Below are 21,443 nucleotides of genomic sequence, written 5' to 3'. Positions count from 1 at the left end.
GTAATCTAGGACCCAGTGGCAACACTAAATTTCATTTCACGAAAGAATGCGCCCACACGCTGTGACGAGCACCACTAGCTTTCCCACAAAGTGACGTGTTCGGGCAAGCCACAGTGGTCTGCTTCAGATGTTCCAGCTTTGTTCTGTTTAATTTAGCTACTTGTCCAACCCAAGTAGTTCAAAATAAGGGAGTTTTTGCCCCCTTTTGGTTTTGCTGCCATACTTAACGCCATTGAGCGGTAGGATAGATGAACTTCCTCGTTCCTTTCTGCTTAGGACAAACTAGACAAAGCTATGCTCTGTGCGATGGAAACAACTTGTGTAACTACGGTGCCAAATGCCCAACTACCAACCCGTCTAACAACTGGCGTCACGTTGCACCGGCCCCCTTCAACGGATGTGATTGCCAACATATCAACTGTTTGAACGAATGGCCAGATCCCGTTTGTGGAACGGATGGTGAGACGTATTCGAACGAGTGTTATCTGCGGAAATCCATGTGCGTCACGCAACTTCCAAAACGAATCCTTTATCGAGGCAACTGTGGTAAGTGGATAAAGTGAATTAGCCATTTGAGTTCGGCGTTGTTTCAAGGGGCAAGTATAAGTCGCACATTGCGGTATCATTCAATGGTACAAGCTTAAAATCCATCTAAGGCGAGGAGTTTTGTTATATCGTCCAGTCAAGTCCCAGTTACTTGAGCGTTTCCAGTGAATACGCTTCCCTGGATCACCCGGGATCACCGTACGGGAAAGCTGTCGCCCGGACGATAATCCTGAATAAAAATGGAATTCTTCACAAGTATTCGTGCCCCAACTCATACAGGTTAAAAAGCAGCAGAATACATGGTTTCAAGAAATTCTGGATGTAAATTTTTCTTGGACCCAGTTGCATGCTTACTCCTGTTTGAATTTAACTGTAGTAATAGTATCGACTCTAACCAACATCTCTACCTCCGATCAGCCTTTATATTATCACGTAATTTCATCTGTGCTGATCAGCTTAAATACACACTAACTTGGTGCAAGCATATTTTGAATGAACGGATCAAAGGCATATGATGTGTGCTGGTGTGCGCCGGATGAAAAAATGTACCACGGTTTTCCCGTCTTTCTTTGAGAAAATCTCTAACTTAGTAAGCTAAATCCTACCAAACCAAACAAAACCATTCAGTTTTTCAAATTCTGTAAGCTTTGAAGGTGCTGGTCTAACCTACTACTGGCCTGCTTAAAATTCAGTTTAGATGACTCATTACAACCCACAAAAGCTGAGTTGTTCTATAGATTTAGCATCATACTTACTTGCAATCCGCGGCTTGCTTGTCCTGAAAAGCCGCATCAAAGTGATGACCGCAAAGTATCTTATATTGATAGCGGAATTTAGGTCTCTTTTGTAGGATGAAGATCGATGGAGATCTCAAGCTACCTCATGAGTGTTTCCGCAGGGAAAACAGTTTCTATTCAAGGGGGGAAGCGTTTGTATTTACTGCCTGGCTCTAAATCAAAGTGGTGAAGTTGTGATATAAAACTGTGTATAATCAACGAGGTTCTTTCGCTCCACTGAAATGAACATTCATAATGGCAAGTACTGCACTGAATGACGCTGTAAGTTGAAAGATATTCACCTTAAATTTATCAAGGGAAGGTAAGGGACAGAACAGATAATTGAACACCGAACAAAAGCAAAATATAGTCCGTACAACGGAATGATGTCGCACTGATCGGAAATGTTCGCTTTATCTGTAAACAGCAGTTTTCCACAATGGAATTTTGCCACCAATCGTTACCGGGGAATAAAGGAGCCTTCTCATTACTGAAAAGTTAAGAGTAGTTAAAAATGTAAATGTTTTGGCATCACTACAAAAAACCGTCTAGTCCCCTCTCTCTTGCAGAAGACGAATCTGAAAAAATCCTTGCGAAAACTCTCTTTTATATCTTTTATAAAAAATCAGATTAAAGACCGATAGCCCGACAGTGAAAATGCCAGCTCTAAGGGCGATGGGGTACAACTTCTCAGAGTTATTGATAATTTGCTGATTGGTCCATGTAGCAAGCGCTCTGAAAAGGACCTTTGCAATGGATCGGAGCCATGTTCTTTTTCGCTAACATTTAGCGACGGTTTACACAGTGTCCTTAAATCTTGAATCGAGTACTTCTTATTGTGATTCATTGTTCACACAAAAACAATTTTGGTTTTATTGCACTTCATAGTTTTCTTAGAGACCTTTTAATAATTCTGTTGTGTTTTATCACCAGTTGTGCTGAAAGGATTTATACCGGTACTTCATGACTAATTGACTAGCCATTACCACCAGCGTTTAAAGATGAAAAGGCCGTATGAGAAACATTTCTGGTGCTAACTGTTTTCCAGAAGGAAACACCTGAATTCACACCGAATGCCTACGTTATTCCTCTGATAGATGTGTCTCGAACTATAAGCACCGGATTCTTCAAGAAGGCTATTTAATTTGTTACTCTAACCAGTTTGGTGTGAGTTGCAAGACCAAAAATGGCTCATCATGCTTTCCAATCGATTCATTTGATAAGGTATTCGAGATATCTGGGCACTCTTTGTCAGCTTTCGACGGTTTTCGCGCTTTTTGGGGCTTATCACGTGACCCCGCTTCCACAGTTCCCGTAAACCCTTGACCTTAAAGTGGACTCAGTCCAAAAAATACTTATTCGCGTAATAATTTGGCTTTAAAGAGAGACTCAACTCGGCGACGTGCTGCAATGTCTTGAATGCTGTCTCAAATGAAACACGAGGGGGACTGTATGCAGATCGCTCGGTGGAAAAAGGTCACAAACGAGGCCTTCAGATTGGATTCACTTGAGTCCGTCGTAAAATCAAATAAGCGTGCGGATTCGCGAACTGAGTCCAGTGTTTAACTTTAGGTAAAACATGTCTGATGGAAAGTCTGAGGCTTCGCCTACAAAATAACTTCCATATAGGACGAAGCCGGTCGTGAATTATGAAACAACTTTCGGCAACCCAATGTCTTTCATCAGATCAGGTTAACACGGGACGAAACACGAACGAAAACTTGGGATGAATCTGGTGATTACCTGGTGGAACAAAACATGATTTACTAGCATGCTTATTTGTCTCCATAAAAACGATGTGTCAAAAATAGACTTACTACCTCCAAAAAATGTCAGTCTACAGGAAGTAATGGATCAGTAATTACACTGCAACTTGGGTGATAAGCATCGTTATTAATCCTCAGACAGCCCGGCTATTTAAAAATTCAGGAAATCAGTATGCAGAATTTGTAGCATTTGAAGTTTTCATTAATTTAACCGGATTGAGTTAATTCCATTGTTCGTGCGCAGCAATCCGTATCACCTAAAGGCGGATGGTTGCTTAAGGTCAAATAAAAGTTGAGGAGGCGCTGTAGCTTATCAGACTTCTGGTGAACCGCAGTCCTGTTTAAATACAGCCAACTGACTAAGAAATGCTTGAGGGACAACTTTGATTTGTGCTCCGACTGATGGAAACACGAACAATGACTAGATGAATTTACTATTTCATTTTTAACTACTCGGCTCTGATAAGTAGTAAAACGCAATACTGGTGAACCTGTGTCGGATCACGTTTTGTCATGTCAAGCCGTGAAGGGATATGTGCGGGCGTTCCAAGGTTAAACCTCTTAGATGTGGGTTGTAAGTAGCGAGATGCTTCTGAAATTGCTTCGAGGCCGTTTCAGTAGACGCAAACCAAGCAGATCTCTCACGTAAGGAAACACCAGATGCATCGTATGATGAACAAGCTTGGTTGAGATTAAATCCGCAGGCATTGTCATTGTCAAAAGGAACAAGTACGGAACAAGCGATCCCGAAAAAAACGACCAATATACTAGAATGCAATTGGTATATCACGTGAGAAAGGACAAAATGACATTAGGTTGACATATCAATAGTTAAACGGGTTGATCACAGAGCTATTCTTAAAGTGCTTCGGGAGCAGCAACAACCCTGAAGATAACTCAATTTAGAAGACGAAGAATGTGTCCAACCTATTCAAGTTTGATGGACTTGACTTGCTACAATTTTCCAATTTCCCGGAACCTACTAAAGATGGTTTGATTTGAAAGGTGACCTTTCTTGAGGATGGGCTCGAGAAAGGGAATCTACCATGATTGCGGAACTAAAATGGATTGTGGGAGCTTTGTGATGCTAAAATGAAAAGGAAGGCGGGTTGTGCAGATGTATAAAACTTCATTCTGCGTAATTTTAGCAGATAGCCATTAGGTAAACTAATTTCTATCAGGAAATATCGTCGTCATTATCGTTAAACCGCGTACATGTTGCACAGTAGTATATTTATATGATGATCTGGGGAGATACGGTTGACTAATCACGCACTGAAGATGACAGCTGATATAATTGGTGCGTGAATACATGCACCGTCAAGCGGAGCTAAGTTGGATAGCAATAGCTTGCGTAGTTCGCCGCCCAGTCATTGTTCAACCTCCCCTGGTTCGATTTAACCCCCAGCGTGGTTGTGTTGAAAGGGCCATACGTGGAAGTCGGTCGATTAGGCAAGTGATCTATCTAGCCAGCTCAACCTAGGAGTGTGATCAGTTCATCCATCGTGGACGTGTTATTTCATCCGAAAACCATTTGACGTACTTCAGCATTACTGACCCGATGCTCAAACTAGGTCCACGCAGTGCTCCAAAAACACCGATGGTCAGTACTGGGAGTTTTCAAGGTTCTTAGCTCACAGCGCCCAAGGTTTCTGACTCAGACCGCACTATAAACTCGAACATTGGCAGACACATTTGTGTCTGACTATCTCATGCGTACGAAAACATCTGAAGTTTACTTTCTTGACTCCATAATGAAATTTCACTCATCGTGCGTCGAAAAGCCCCAGCTAGACGCATCCAAAGATGTGAAAATTTGATTTACTGAAGACTACGCAGAGAAAGCCAACATTAGTTAGCGAAACGTTTGATTGGCATTGTCTTTCTACTCGTAATTTACTGGTGAAGTCTCCCACCAACATTTGGACTGCGTACACAACCGGACGCACTCGCAGTGTGAGAGTAACGGATGACAGTGTCATTGAAAAGTCTGTTGCATTGTTTGTATACATGAATCATCTGACGAAACAGTTTGGTATAGGAAGTAGTCAGACAATGTAAGAAATTCTGAACCGGTGGTCCTTTCCGCGTGACTGACACGCTGACCAATGTCCATGACTTCAGTCGTTTAGATCCTCATTTGATTGTGTTCTATACGGGCATATTTCTGACTGGATTGCTGGATCAATCCATCGGTTTGGTGACGCTCGTGTTGTCAGTTTGTTTCTAAATTGTCCAGTTGAGCGCTTAAAGGTGTAAGTAAATCGGAATACTTGCGATGGACAAGGTCCCTCCTCACCCACTTTATTCTTTTTCCTCTAAGGCTTTAAGTATAACTGACTATTCTTCGTAAATGTACGATAGTAAAGCCCCAATGTGAACACTGGTATTTCTTTTCCTGATGATAGTGGTGATGATATCTTTGACATAGAATCAGCGTACTGATACGACTGGTTGCGACAAATACATTTACTTTCAAATCAATTTGGCTTTCACTCAAGTGAATCTCTCGATTATGATGTTCTTCAACTGAATGTGCCGCACGATATTCGAGATATCGCAGTATGTTTACATAATGAGTATACTCGTCGCATTCAGTTCAATTTGTGTTCAAGTAGAACATAAGATTAACGGAAACTCGGGGACTGCGCCTACCTGATGAGCCCCAAGAAGGGCAAAACCGGTCGCGGGCTGTCGAAGAGTCTTTAGCAACCTTGTGAGTAGTTTCTTTCGTGAAAATATACTGCGATTTCTCGAATATCGTGCCAAATGAAACATGAGGCGGCCTGTGTGCAGCACATTCAGTTGTAGAATATCATAAACGAGAGATTCAGTTGAGTCTCCCGTGAAAACCAAATTGATTTGCAAATGAGTGTATTTCTTGAAAACAGTCCAATTTGGGTCCAAGTAGAACGCACGGTTGATGGGAACTCGGGGACTGCGCCTACCTGATGAGCCCCAAGAAGGGTGAAACCGGTAGTGGGTTGTTGAAGAGTTTTCACCAACCTTGTGAGTAGTTTCTTTTATAAAGATACCATTGGCGTTCGACATCTTGAAAAGTTACTTTTGAGATGCCCTGATCACTGACTTTTCCACTAGGGTTCAGATGTTACTCCCTTGATATTAGATACAGACAATAACAATGGAAAACTGGATAGCTTCGGGTTCAAGTCACTTGGAGGCCACTCATTGGTCCGCGCAATTCTTTGGAAGACGTCACGTGAGATCGAGGCGAATGAGTAGGTCAACCGTAGTTGTGGATGCATTAAATCAGGGAACATTTTATGTGCATGCAAGGTGCCCAATTGAATACTAGTGAAATTGAATCAGACTGTTAATTTAACGAAGCTTGGTAGAAATTCCACATGGCAGAACCCCAATCACCTACTAGAGTCATGGAAAACTGGTCACTAAATGTTGCTGCATTGTGAATCGGTGCGACGTAGTCAGGGCTATCGCATCACTTGGACTGCCGAAGACACATCTCTGCAGCCATCTTAAGATGTGCTCACCAATTATTTTCAAATGTATAACTCCGTTCAGTCTATGTACCTGATTATTAGAGACAGTCAACCAGATAACTCATGTCGGACGTGGCATCTAGACCCAGCTGATACTTCTTCACTGTTTTCGGCACTGGCGACATATCCTCAACAAACAACAACTCGGCAGTACTTTACATTCGTTGACTTTCACTGTACACCTCGCGGTAATGGTTGTCTTCCATCTGAATGGAATTATATGGTGAGAATACAAGCTGGCATGTTTATCACTCTCATGCGCCAACTTTGAATGTAGGTGAACATTCATCTGACCAACCAAAAGGTACAATTTGGATCAGAAGTTTTGTCATATCAACTCGGCGTCACGAATTCGAACCTCGAGCACCGAATTGCTCGAAAATCCAAAAAATATAGTTCACAACCTCGCAAGTCACATTCGCACGTCGGTAAGATGGCAGTCATAATAAGCGATACTTTGCACTTTGGCTTCCGTCACTTATTAAACCAATGAGTTTTTTAAACTTAGTTGTGAACAGCCATTTTTCTTCCCAGTGGTCACTGAGAATTTCGTGAGAACTGTCACCAAAATAATGATCCTCGGTCGACTAACATTGGAGTTGCTCGACCTGTAACAAGGTCGAGGTGACTCGATTATCGCTGGTCCACAATCCAACGAAGGTGAGAGGAAAGATGGCTAAAAATTCTGAATTCCTAGTATCCATAATTTTCTCAGTAATATCGTCAGCTTATTCGCGATTCGTAGCGTAAATCGTACCCAGAGTCTGTGTGGTTGTAAAGCCTTTTGCAGAATCAAATATAGGGGCAACGTTTGTCAAATCCGCCTCAATTTATTTACCAAATTCAGACAAGTCTTGTGGTCGTACGATCACATTTTCTGCGCATTCAGTCAGTACTAACTGAGGGCACCGTTCGTCTCGAAGCTCTCCATACGCGCTTTTGGTTTACGGTCCCAGAGTCTGGACAAGAGGGCAGGCACGTGATTCTCTCCACCAATCTGATGATAGGTAGCAACTCGCGTTTTGATTGGCCAGCGCTCACAGTGAATAAATCGCACGGGCAGCGGATTTACGAGTCATCCGCAAAGTGGGCGGTATGCAGGATACGTACCTGATCATTGTTTCGTGGACGATGTGTCCTCGTAATCTCCCGTAACGAAGGCAGACGACATGATCGCCCTTCTGCTGGGTCCCATCATTATTTACTCAGGTGTGGTTGGCGTGTGCATCAATAACCAGACGCGAGTGCCCAGATCAAACACGCAAGATGATCGGTCCTCAATCGACCATTCTAAAGATTCCGACTGCTTTAGTTACCGTTTCCCACCAGGGATCAGAGACCCATGTACCAACTATCGATGCGCATTTCAAGCCTGGTGCGTTCCGTCAAAGGATTTTAAGCGCCCAACTTGTGTGTGCTACAATACGTGTTACGATGTGGGTGACTCCACAGATAAGGGTCCCATTTGTGGATCCGATGGTCAGGAATACTCCTCGGTATGTCATCTTCGTCGTGAAGCTTGCAGCATGATGATGGATATTGAAATAAAATACCGTGGAAAATGTGGTAAGTATACAGGAGCAGTTAGATAGCTCGACGCATTAGAAAACGTCCCTTCTCACCATAACAAATTGACCTTACAATTGACCTCCAACATTTTGTTGTAACTAACTACTTTCTCCGCTTTATAGTCCTGATGTGTGAAAAATACTCATCAATAAAGAACACAACGGCTTTACTGCGTAAAAGCGAGTGGAAAAGTCAGAATGAGCTTGACGCTATTTAAGAGGCACTTTAGACACTGATCCAGACTGCCTAGTAGGCACTGATGAAAACTCATCATCATCGATCGTGCTTATGTGAAATGCCTGAACGCTCATCATCGTCGGACTCATCATTGTGGCGTGCTTGACCACTCGTCGGCCATTGCTGAACTGATTGATTGATTGATTGGTTGATTGATTGGCCTGTCTGGATGCTTGCGGGCTTCCATTTGAGATTTCGATTAAGTTGGCGAGGTCTCAGGCATTCTCAGGCAATTTACTTGACAATTTTTCTGTAAAAATAAGACTTTATTACTACCTCTGTCTTCACTGTCTTCTGTTTTTGAAACTGTGCTCACCGTTGCGATTTTCTAAAGTTAATTAGGACGAACCGGCTCTACCCCATAGTTAGAACCTCTCCGGTAATGTCTTCCCGTTCTCAGTAGTAAAGAGCATTTCACCTCAAATAAGGTGTATCTGTTTCAACCAAAAACAGAGAGATATGCCCGTGAATCGCAAAACTTAACGCAACTTTGAAACTTGTTCATTTTTGAAAGAAGAGGACAAATGGGTTTGTTTTTAATTACTGGAGGTATTCCAACGAACGGATCTCTTCTTTGTGAAGTCACCACCTAATTAAATGTCTTGATTAACTTATTTCAAGGCCATCATGAAAAGACGACCTCCCAGTAAGTGTTTGGTAGGTCGGGTGCAACTTATCGGTTGCATTTGGTTGCGTTGCATTTTTTTTATCGAGTATGACTAGTCCAGAGGAGTTTTGACTACCAATACAATTTTGGTGACGTTGCATATTACCAGAGTTGTCCTCCTTAAAGCTGCATGATCTGGTCATCAGCCACCTAAGACGATCAATTCATCATATTTTTCCGGAAAAAAATCATTCCAGTTCCTACCAAACCGCACTTTTGGTCAACTGAATACATTTTTGCACTAGTCTTTGTCTGACCTCTAGCATAATCCAACAATCAATCAAAGTGACGGCGGGAAATTCCTCTACGAAACATCCTAAATACATTGTCGATAAAAGTTCGGTTTTCTCACCCACAAAGGTGCAGGTTCACCTTTCACGCAATTTGTACAGGCCTGGTTGGTTAAACAAATCGTCAGGATCGGACCACCGCTGTGCGACATGTCCGGTCGAAACTGTATTTCGAAAAGTTTAGACGCCCTACCGCATCATAATTGATGGTATCTGTCAGAGGTTGTCTTCTTTGAAAATTATTTCTATAAAATTAGTCAATTCGGAAGACTTAAACTCTCACAGTTCCCATTCATGCTTTGCGATTTCAATTGTATACGGAGGCACTCCAGAACTAATAATTCCATTAGATTACATACAATAAATTTTGCCGATCGACTGCTGAGATCGCAAGTGCTCATTGGCCTTGTCGCTTGTTAGAAGAGTAAAGCCAATAAATCGTTCACAACAAATTAACCACCTATCTGAATCCTAGTTGGGTGAAATGCAAGCTTCTAACTGAGATTTTGCCCTGTCAGTGAAGCCAATCTACGCTACGAAGAGGCAAGGTACAGTCGTTCCATCCCTATTGGGGATAAACAGAAAAACTCATGGGAGTCCAAAATCCAAGAACTTCCACCTTGTAGTATAAACATTTATCAGTAGTGTCTCCAACCAGTCATAGTGAGGATCACGTGGTCCCCATCCTGGAAGGCGAGTAGCACCGACAGCATCCAAGCGTTTCGTGATCTCCTTCATACTCCTCTGCCAAGTCAAGGGTTGGCCACCTCTCTGTTTACGCCACTCCGAATTGGGCATGGAAAACAGCACTCTCTTCGGCAAACGATGGTCCGACATACGCGACATATGTCCCTACCAACGCAGCTTCTGACGCTGGACGCACTCTTCAATTAAAGTACCCGTTACACAATCGAAAACGCGTTTTCTAACTACCTCGTTACGGATACGCCGGCACCAACCCACACGAGCTATGGTTCTGAGACAACGATTGTTGAACACCTGAAGACGTCTCAGTTCCGCTGCTCGAATAGGCCAAGTCTCACAGCTATACAAGAAAATAGCCCGTACTGTAGCTTAATACACACGTCCCTTCAGATTCAGGGATGAACCACTCTGACGCCCTAGGTGTCTCAAAGGAGCGAACGCGACCTGAGCCTTGCAGATTCATGCATTCACCTCACCTGTCACACTGCCATCAGAACTACTACAGCTTCCAAGACATGTAAAACGCTCCACAATTTCCAGTACCTCTCCCTGGATTGTAAGTGCCGTGACTGCGAGTCCAGGAGAGTGGACTTACACTTTGTGGGTGCAACGTGCATACCAAAGGACAGGATAACTTTGGTCAGTTCATCCAAAAACACCTGCGCCTTCTCCTCCTCTTCAAACATGAGAACGATGTCGTCTGCAAATTTCAGATCGACAAGATTTTCTTCACAGGATATTTGAATACCAGGGTTTTGGAGACCCTCCTTCAAGACCGCTTGTTCATCAGAACTTCTCACTGTGGTATTTCGTCGGTTTTCACCCATCTACAGCCAGTTATTGTCGAATTGGTCAGAACATAAGCTGACAGAGACTCCGTCGGACCAAATGAAATTGTAGAAGCTGTGTAGCTCTGTTGTTTGTCAACCACTCCCCTGAAAAAGAGAATCCCTCGTCCAGTATCCTAGGGGAGTAAAGTAGGGCACATTAATACTGTGGTTCGCATCCGTGATTTTTGAAGTTGTACTTCCACAAAGTGACATTTGAGACGTCAGAATGGGTTTGTAGGCCAAACGCTCTGCTGGACGAACTAAACTACCATACGATGGTTAAATATTGGTTTAGTTTACATCCCATGTAAGCTGACTTTGTCCCGGTGTGGACGGCTTGGGATTTCTCTTGGATGTTTAGCCTCATACTTGAAACCCGAAACTCAGAGTATGTGGTACCTATCTATGTACAAATTGATCAGGATCCCTCCAAGTTTTGTTTCATCTTAAACGGCGAGTGGAGTTACTTTTCTGCTTAGATGAGCAGCAATCAGCCGGAACATAGGAGATGTCAGTGCAAGACTCAAGGCGGAACATTGAAGCTACCGGGTTAACCACATTGAACGGATCATCATAGATGCTTCATGTCCAATAGTGTTATATCTACTAATTCGTCAATCTGTGGTATCTGCTGCTGACCCGCTCCAGTGCCTAATGCCGGAGAAAAAAGAATCACAGAAGGGAACACAATAGCTATATTCCAACAAAGCGGGTGCGAGAGCGTGAGTACGTGCGAGTTCGAGAGCAAACGTTACAACGGCCCCACACTATTTAAAGGGGACTTTCTGACATTGATCCAGGCTGTTTGATAGGCGTTCATGAACACCCATCAACGTCGATCGTGCCTCTATGGAAAGCCTGAACGCTGATCACCTTTGGTTTTGCTGAACTGATTGAATGATTGACTGGCCTGGATGCTTGCCAGCTTCCCTGCTGAGTTTTTTGGTGGAGCAGTAGGTTCCGGGTGTTCTGAAGTTGCTTTCAGGAATCTGACCTTCCTGATAAATAGCCTTACCCATGTGGACACCTTAGTAAGTATTATGTATGGGCCACTTAAACTCCTCAGTTAATTAAAGTCTACAATACGGAACACGTACAAAAACCCTTCATCCTGTAATTAATGCTAGTAACCAACCAGTCTCACAACGGTTAACTATCTATAATGGTATATCAAAGAGCTGTTTCACTCTTTTGGCCATCTGACAAGTGCGAGTATGGATTCGAAAACTTAATCGCTGGTTGGTCACCATACTTTCGAATCACAGTTGACCGACCAGTACTCACACTGCATAATACAAACTTCATTAAAGCAAATCGGTTTTGATCAACTCTCGAAAGAAATACTACCGGGATGGGTTTTTTCCCATGTGACCTTCGTTTATTTTTCATACCGTGCTTACTCTAGTTTGTGTTTTTGAGTGTGAATAGCCAACTATTCCGGTACCGAAATTATTGTACTGTTTTTATTTTGCCAACTTGATCTACCCCGCTCTAGCTTCCAACCCATGTCTAAGCCACACTTGTCGATGGCCCGGTGAACGTTGTGAGATCGATGAAACAGGTCAACCAAAGTGCGTGTGCCCTGATTCCTGTCCCAAAGTCATGCTCCCAGTATGTGGGAGTGACGGTCTAACCTATGATAGCCACTGCCATTTGGAACTTACAGCCTGCATGAAGATGCGGCAACTATGGGTTGTCTACTCCGGACAATGCAGTGAGTTGAAACTATCTGTGACGTGTCCTATGTACGTACGTATGGCCCTACTATGCAAGTTCACGCATGAAGTGTTTTGACAGGACGGCATAAACCTCCCCCTTTCCGGACCCACACTATAAGTCGGATTGCGTAATTTGTGTTGTTGCTATGGTACGTAGACACCGTTGTTCAGTCAACTGTAATAAATGACTTCCATCGAGTGGCCTGGTGGTGTTTTGTGCTCCACTGACTGGAAATATCGAGATCACTTTTTCGGTGTAACAGATGGTCAGTGTGTTGGAAACTTTCTCCCCACACTCAGCGAATGTGAAGATTGAAAAGCACGTTTAAACATTTGCAGTGACAAAGGAATTTAACCCCAATTAGTTCAAGTTTGTAGAACATTTGGTTCAATAAGTATCGGACCAACTTGATCAGTACAGCAGGCAGAATATGGTATTTCAAAGACTCCTCGAGCAAAATGATCATTTACAGTAATAATAGCTTGGGAAAGTGTCGAATATCTTTACAAAAGTACACCGTGTTTCATCTCTAGGTTGATGATTTTAATAAACCGGCGTGCCCCTTCAAATTGAGGAGGTACTGGGTTGGAGCTTCACTGCTGTCCCAGCGTATCCATGCCCTTACAGACAGTTCAACTACAAACTCTTGACAATGAATAAAAGTATACTGATACTATTGCTATTACGGATCACCCCTTCTTATAAAGGCAAACTAATCACTTACTGAACAGTGCCAACACCTTCGTCAGTTCGGATGGGAAAATTCAAGATCGTACAGCCTACACGGTTAGATGAGTGGAATGAGCTTTAACTCAAATTGAACATAAGGTAGGTGGACATAAGGTAAGTAGAACATAAGGTTGACGGAAACTCGGAAACTGCGCCTACTTGATGAGCCCCAAGAAGGGCAAAACCGGTTGTGGGCTGTCGAGCACTTTTTGGCAACCTCATGAGTAGTGTATGACAAAAATATATATGTATCGCGATATCTCGACTATCATAGCGGCTGAAACATGAGGTGACCTAGTGGTGCACACTCAGTTGCCTGGAAACATCATAAACGAGAGATTTAGTTGGGCTCCGGTGAGTCTCTCAAAACAACCAAATTAGTTTGCAAATGAGTGTATTTCGCCCAAATTGAACCGGTTCAGAATTCGGCTATTAAGTGTGAGACTTGAATGATATCTAATCAGTCAACTCTTTGTTCGTTGCTCGGTTTTCTCTGGTAGTGAATTTCCCTTTGTAAGAGACCGAATAAACCAGTTTTTCCGAGTTCTTAAGCGGGTCCACCTAATATGGAGCGACTGCACATGCACTGTTCTTCTTGCTGCATCTAGGTTGCCTGAAAATACTAGAGCCTTCTGTTCCGGCAGTTTCAAATGGTCCTTTATTTAGGCTGTTTCTCAGGGCCCCTGGTCTCTGTTCTGATTTTTAGTGCAACTGTAAGTAACTCTTACGGGCCTGTCTGACAGAAAGTCCTCGAAGCTTCCGTTTTCTGTGGTGAACCTCGAATCAGTATCATTGCGTGACTATGTGTAAACCTTGTTCCTCGACCAATTTGTCTTTACGGTTAAGCGTGCCAATCATCTTTGCCTCCTGAGTGCCGTACGATTCCATACGAGTGTTGGCATATATCCTCTGCCAGTAATAAATCTATGCATTACACGGCAGCAACTGATGGGTACCATCTCCATTTGGAGTTTCCGTGTGATGAATTCCGCGTTCCTCAAAAGTGACCGACCATCAGAGATGTTTTTCGCCGTTTTGTTTTTAAATCTTTTCATTTAGCCTGCAATTTTGAAATCGGCCTGCATCAGATTGGCTAATCAGCATCTGGTTAGGTTTTTTCTACATGGTACACCAAAAATCCACTCAGTGAAAAAATTCCAACAGTATAGTTAGTGTGCACCAGAGGAGGGGCACTCGGTGGACAGAATTGTCCTCGGTAGGCGAGTATTTTAACGCCACTTACGAAGGTTAGGCACCCTATGTGCAAAAAAGCTTCAAAGATGGCGACGCGCAAAGATGAGTGGAAAACTTGTGCCCTCAGTAGTCATTATCCACAACGATTAAAAAGTATTGACGAGCCACAGCACATCTTTCCCGTGGATGCCGGCACCTGATAAAAACGAAATGCGATCTAAAGATCCTAGTCCGCAGCTCTCATGGGCAAGCGAGTTTTCTCAAACATAATCACCGAACACCAATGCTGACGTCATGCGCGACCAGTACAGAAGCAATACAGTGCACTCTAGAGATGTAAAAAGTGCTCAAAGTACATCAAAATGTTTTGCATATGGCTGAAATCGAGCGCCTCTAACGCACACATCTGGCTAAAATATTTTACGCTGAAAAAGGTTTGGTGACAGAAAAATATCATGTCTGTGTAACGGTTATACTACTGATGGGGAGGCACGCTAGTAGTATGTTTTCTTGTAAATTCGAGTTGCGTCTCTTGAAAAGAAAGATCTATTGCGCAATTTGTGGAGTTGCTTTGTAGCATTTGCTCGGATTTGCGCAACAGTAAATGAATATCCTGGGAAGTTTAGGAAGACGCGTTCAAGTGAAGATGGATGTTCAGTTTTTGTAAACAAGATGCATGTGAGAGTTTTGCTTTTCTGTCCGATAGTCTGTAACTGATCATTTGGCATTTTCTAATGAGTAATTCCGCATCGAAGGCTTTCTTCCTTTCACCAGTACTTCTCCCCAGCCTATACTGAACTTGAGCGAACTATCGCCAATGAACGAGGAAGTATGTTCACGCTTGTAAACTAATCAGAATTCTCGGGCCTGAATTTATTCAGTTTTAGGGCAGCTAGTTATTAGCATTATGCTATCTGTGATGATGATAATGATGACGATAATATCTTCAACTGATCATTCTCGATTGTCAAGATTCGCTGAACGTGCGCCTGGTGCACCGATGTTAACACACCTGGATGTGAACTAACCCAAAACAGAATGAGGACCACACGAACGAGACTAATGTGAAGGAAAGTTCAGCAACACTTGCAATCACTCACAACGAAATTCAAAGTTAATTCATTTATATCCCGTAATGCACTATTTATAAGGTTGCTGAAAACTCCTCGACAGCCCACGACCGGTTTCGCTCTTCTTGGAACTCATCAGGTAGGCGCAGTCCCCCGACTTTATGCCCTACGTGAACCCTTATTGGACTGTTTTCGAGAAGTACACTCATTTGGAAATCAACTTGGTTTTCACGAGAGACTCAACTGAATCTCTCGTTTATGATGTTCTACAACTGAATGTGCTGCACACAAGCCGCCTCATGTTTCAGTTGGCACGATATTCGATATATCGCAGCATTTTTTCATATAGGAAACTACTCACAAGGTTTCTGAAAACTCTTCGACAACCCACGACCGGTTTCGCCCTTCTTGGGGCTCACCAGACAGGCGCGGTCCCCGAGTTTCCGTCAACCTTATGTTCTACCTTGTTCTACTTGTAACTGAGAGATTCAGCTGGGTTCCAGGTAGGTGTTTCGAAAAAACACAAATTAGTTTGCAAATGAGTGTATACTCATTTATATTGTTTTTCAGTAGGATCTACATCACTCATGAGAATTACCTTGGCTGCTGTTTTGTTGCTCTAATTCCGTATTCACATTTGTGAGCACTCTTCCATGGGACCTCATATTACCCTAACCGATACTTAAAATGCCATAGGCAGCAGTTAGCTGCTTGTCGACAGATACTTTCACTTGCACGCCAGTTCACTTTGAAACTCAGTTGAATTCAGCTGATGTTCCGCGAAACTGGTCGTGGGTTGTCGAAGAATATTCCGCGAACTTATGAGTAGTGAGTTACGTCTAGAGACTTTGCTTTAATTAAACCAGCTAAAGAATTGATGAATCTTGATATGGCATTTGTTTTTGCTCGATCTGTGAGCGAATGAATCAATACGAAAGAGTTAGACAATCCAGTCTCGCACATGTGGTGTTATATCTACCTATTATTTCAAAACGCGTAACAGGCAGACCAGCAGTTTAGAGATCAAGTTTGTTAGACCTTTATCCACATTGGTAATTATCCAAAACGATAAAAAAGTATGGACGAGCCACAGCACATCTTTCCCGTGGATGCCGGCACCTGATAAAAACGAAATGCGATCTAAAGATCCTAGTCCGCAGCTCTCATGGGCAAGCGAATTTTTTCAAACATAATCACCGAACACCAATGCTGACGTCATGCGCGACCAGTACAGAAGCAGTACAGTGCACTCCAGAGGTGTAAAAAGTGCTCAAAGTACATCAGAATGTTTTGCATATGGCTGAAATCAAGCGTCTCTAACGCACACATCTGGCTAAAATATTTTACGCTGAAAACGGTTTGGCGACAGAAAAATATCATGTCCGTGTAACGGTTATACTACTGATGGCACGCTACGCTAGTAGTATGTTTTCTTCTTGTAAATTCGCTTTGCGTCTCTTGAAAATAGAGATCTATTGCGGAATTTGGGGAATTGTGGCATTCGTGGAAATTTCATCAACAGGTCTCCGTGAATTCAAAAATAACATGCGTATAGGATATAGTGTCGAGTTCGGCAAAATACATAGTACATGTCACACGTTGGATACACAGAGCATCTTGACCGAAGGCCTTCTTCCTTTCACCTGTACCAGGTACTGGTGCAATCCGAAATCCTAGCGAGCCGCAGACCTCCGTGTATGCTCGTTATACCGCTTAGTTTTTGCTGTCAGGTTAAGACACTGACGTTGTCACACTGGATGGACCAGCATTAGACTTGACTGTGTATCCTAAACTGGGATTCATGCAACATGCGATTACACAGGGTCATCTGTTTAGTGGATTGAATAAAGTTGATGCACGCGACTGGAAACTGACATGGCATTCACCGTTGATTTTCGATCAGGTGGTCATTGATCTTTCACCGAACTCGGCAGTCAGATTGCGAACGTTTCATTATCAGTCAAGATGCACAGTTTAGTGGGTACTCACAACTTATTTATCTGTGTCTATAAAGTATCTGATACCTCCTAATATGAATGGTCCATCAGAGTGTTTTCACCCTAGCTGAAACCCAGCAACTTGTCTGATGAATGATTTTTTCTGATAATTGGTTAAAACTAAATTCCTTTCGTCATATATTTGGGAAGCGAATGGAAGTCTGTTTCCGGAGATTCAAGCAAATGAAGAGGTCAGCGTTCTTCTTAGAAATCTCAGTTCGTCAATGCAAAGCCTTAGGTTTTTGTATGCTCAGTATTGCTGGGCATTATCGGGTTTTCAGGCGTATCCCACCATCCATCATCTGATTGGCTATCAATGCTCAGCTTAGATTGGCTGCTATTTGTCCTAGGTTTCTGACCAAAGCTTGCAGAGCTGACCGAAACGGGTAAGCCCAGTTGATTGTGTATCATCGCCTTGAGTTCGCCTCCAGCTTTTTGCAACAAAGAGCCGTCGGTTGGAGGACGGCTGATGAAATTTTGTTGGTAACTAGCCAACGGTACCATCATCTTCTAAAGCATCAAAGTTAAACTAGGTCAGGTATTGACAAGGATCTCCGTATGTCTGATCATACAAAAAGCCCTGTCGGTACAACCAAACACTGTAGCTTTCTTCCAACACCACAGATTTCGTTGATCATTGTCTTTTTGTTGGATTAGATTAAGAAATGGAAAAAATAAATGAAAAAGAGCTAATGCCCCTTTTCTTATTCGTTACTTGGGGTGGAAATACCAATTCATCTATTCGTCAGGATGTTTGGGTATCCACAGTAGCCTCCTTTGATAAATATCCTGGCTTCTGGAGGGGTTCGGACGACCCCAAGGCCCTGATAAACGAATTCTGTCAGTAGATTGTGTCATTCTCGAATCCTCATCTCACACATGACACCCTAACTATGAACCATTCTTCCTAATTACTGTTTTGCATGTCATTTTGACAGGCCAGGAACCACAATGCCAAGCGATAGGGCTTCATTGTCAAGGCTACGAAGTCTGTACAAGAATCAAGGCTCCGCCGGTATATCAGATCCATTCACCACAGTACTCCGGTTCGCAGCCTTCGAAATTCCAGCCAATGGTGGCCCATTGTGTCTGTCCAACCTGTCCGGAAAAGGGTCTTGGTGACCAGGTATGTGGCACTGACGGTCAGACATACCGGAGCGAATGTCATCTGCGTGCAAGTGTTTGCCAACGACAACTGTATGGTGTAAAAGTGCGATCCATAGGGCCCTGTGGTAAGTTTTCACCTTCGGGTATTTTTTATCCAAATAGCTCGGTGGCCTAGCAAACTACTCCATACTTTTCTATAGACCATAGTAATACAACTCCGAAGAAGTTAGATGTGTGTCTAGCTATTATGATTTTATATCACATGGATGCGGCTGTCTACGTTGCTTTCGGGACTATATCGGAATGTCGATCGGCGGGCATGATGTCCGCTCAGTAAGAAATGTTGCGACCAACTAGTGGAAAGTTCATCAACAGGTGTGCGTAAGTTCAGAATTAACGTAAGTTTAGGATATAGCATCGAGGTCGGAAAAAATATGGTACATGTCAAACGTTGGATGCACAGAACAGTTTGATTGGTTCCGGGTGTGGAGCGAAAACGCTTGCTGTTTCAATGGTATGTTGAATTCTTTCAACTGAAATGAAGTCATATATGTAAAGGTCAAAACCCCATCCGTTTCAATAATGACTTCATTCACGCTTTTTTCGGATCAACACCTGCTTCGACCAGTTCGTTTTATCCATTTTGCCCGATTTGTTCCGTGCACTGTGTGCCATTTCAAGGTACAGAAACAAGGCTTTCTTGTAGACTTCTCGATGCGTGCTGAGAAAACCACCTTCAGAAAGCACTGCTCTTTGGGAGAGGAAAAAACCTTTTTCTCTTTAAGACTTCCGAAAAGAGCTACTTAAAGATGAAATGCTTACAGTTCTCCCTAAATCCCAACTGTGGGTGACCTCAAGTTGCGAATTTAGCATGGTTCACACAACCTAGCACTCTCTGGTTTGGAGCAAACTTATGCAGATTCAAATCAGCCAGAATGCGAATGTCCAAAACGTTTCCTTCAATCTGTTGCCAGTCGCAGATGTTCCTGGTGATGATGGTTTCAAACACAGACTCAAAGCCTCCTAGCATCTATCCAACAGATCTGTCTGAGTCGGATTTGCTTGTCCCATGTCGACCTGGAAGTTTCTTTCTCCGTCCACAGTATTGACATGCTGTCCGGTACACTCATCAAACGCAGTGTCACCGACGTATAGATCGGAAGGCCTGTGGGACAGTGACACTTATGAGGGAGCTCGAGAAGCCTTGGTGGTTAGGGCACAAACTCACTGATCGGAAGGTCCGTGATTCGAACCTTGTCCAGGCTTGGATAGCTATCCGTATCTCAAACCTTGCGCTTCTTTCGGGTAGTATTGCAGCTAGACGCTGAAAGTGTGCTACGCCTGAAAAGTGATGACTAATTTCCGAGATACGTGCAGCTAGGAAGCATGGAAAATATGATATTGTTATCAATAAAAACCGTTAATTCGGACAGAATCCTGTTCTTCTCAAGTAACGCAAATATTTGAAACTTTTTTCGTGACATTCTACAATACTGTATGGCCTTGTTTTCCACTTTTTCCAATTGGTAACATTGGTCTGGTAGGTGACCACATGCTCGTATCCATGTTTCCAACTCAGATCCTTCCACACAAAAAAATAAACTAGCAATTGGTTTATTCAAATCTAAATGGGGGGACTTGTCTGGCGTTGTCTGTTATACCATGTGTACCTTTGTGTCAAATGTATAAAAACAGAGTGGTAATCCAAACTAGTTTTGTCGGGATGTGCGGTTGAACAAGTTACAATCACGTGACCGGTAACATTTGGGAATTGCTTGCGCCTAGTTTTTCGGCTCTTAAGATCGGATTGGCACGCACCACAATGGATTTTTTTCCAATATCAGGCTAACTGAAAACGCATCTGCTGTTGGTTCAGGGGTGAAAAATAGCATTAAGTAAATCAACCAACTCTTAATCGAATTGTCCATAACCTCTACTTGAAGTCAAATAATGAATTAGCGAATAGGTAAAAATGACTCATTCCTCTTGTATGTTGTCATGAGAGATTCTCCTTCTATCAAATCGGATAGTTTTCCACCGAGATATCACCGTCTTGGAGGCTTTGGAAGAAGTCCACTAGAAAATTACCAACTCATTTCGAAGCCAGGTTGTCTCTGAAATTTCACACTTTGTCTTCCTCACTCCGAGAATGCGCCGTTTCACATCAAAATAATTCAAAAAGCTACAGCCGGCAATCGAATGTGTGAGGCCATTTCGATGCCCTAAAATGTGTGCTCGCGTGATAGAAAATAGTCCCTGTCTGTGTGCTTCGTGATGTATATATCTGTCTGGGAACAGTTGAGAAAAACGCAAGATCCTTACCCCGTCTGGTACTGTGGCTTTCTTTCACTTGATTGATCGGCAAATTATAGTAGATACAGGTTAGAAAAAACGGTGCGTTTATGCAACTTCCGCGGCTTTCACCTCTGGCAGACGTTGTCTTTCACAAATTTCCTCGCAAGTAGTCTGACCAGATTTGTCAAAATTCCGACAGCCATTTACCGGTTTCCTAAAGTAGAGTAAAAGATCTCAATTCGAATTAATTTTTGACGATTTATTCATCTGAACCGTTTAGTGGGGACCGTCCTACCAACTTCCAAACTTAATGTGTGCGCAAAAACCGACATTTTTTAGCGTGAGATACAAAACAGCTGTGTAAATTCGGAATGAATGTAAGTCAAGCAGATTTTTTAGTTCTTTTTGTTGAGCCATTATTTAGC

At 42.9% G+C, this 21,443-nt stretch overlaps 1 protein-coding gene across 1 annotated transcript in view; it reads left to right on the top strand.

The window, feature by feature from the left end:
* T265_05535 (hypothetical protein) overlaps window positions 1–21,443 on the top strand; it is a gene marked incomplete at both ends in the record, with an annotated part of 143,346 nt that overhangs the window by 54,880 nt on the left and 67,023 nt on the right. The window contains 4 exons of the mRNA XM_009170569.1: window positions 277–546; window positions 8,128–8,175; window positions 12,403–12,621; window positions 18,555–18,848. Of these exons, the coding sequence (XP_009168833.1) occupies window positions 277–546; window positions 8,128–8,175; window positions 12,403–12,621; window positions 18,555–18,848 (831 nt within the window). The remainder of the gene's footprint in view (window positions 1–276; window positions 547–8,127; window positions 8,176–12,402; window positions 12,622–18,554; window positions 18,849–21,443) is intronic.

The sequence above is a fragment of the Opisthorchis viverrini genome, assembly GCF_000715545.1.
Source record: "Opisthorchis viverrini unplaced genomic scaffold opera_v5_102, whole genome shotgun sequence".
NCBI lineage: Eukaryota > Metazoa > Platyhelminthes > Trematoda > Opisthorchiida > Opisthorchiidae > Opisthorchis > Opisthorchis viverrini.
This window is presented reverse-complemented; position numbering and strand designations above follow the sequence as displayed.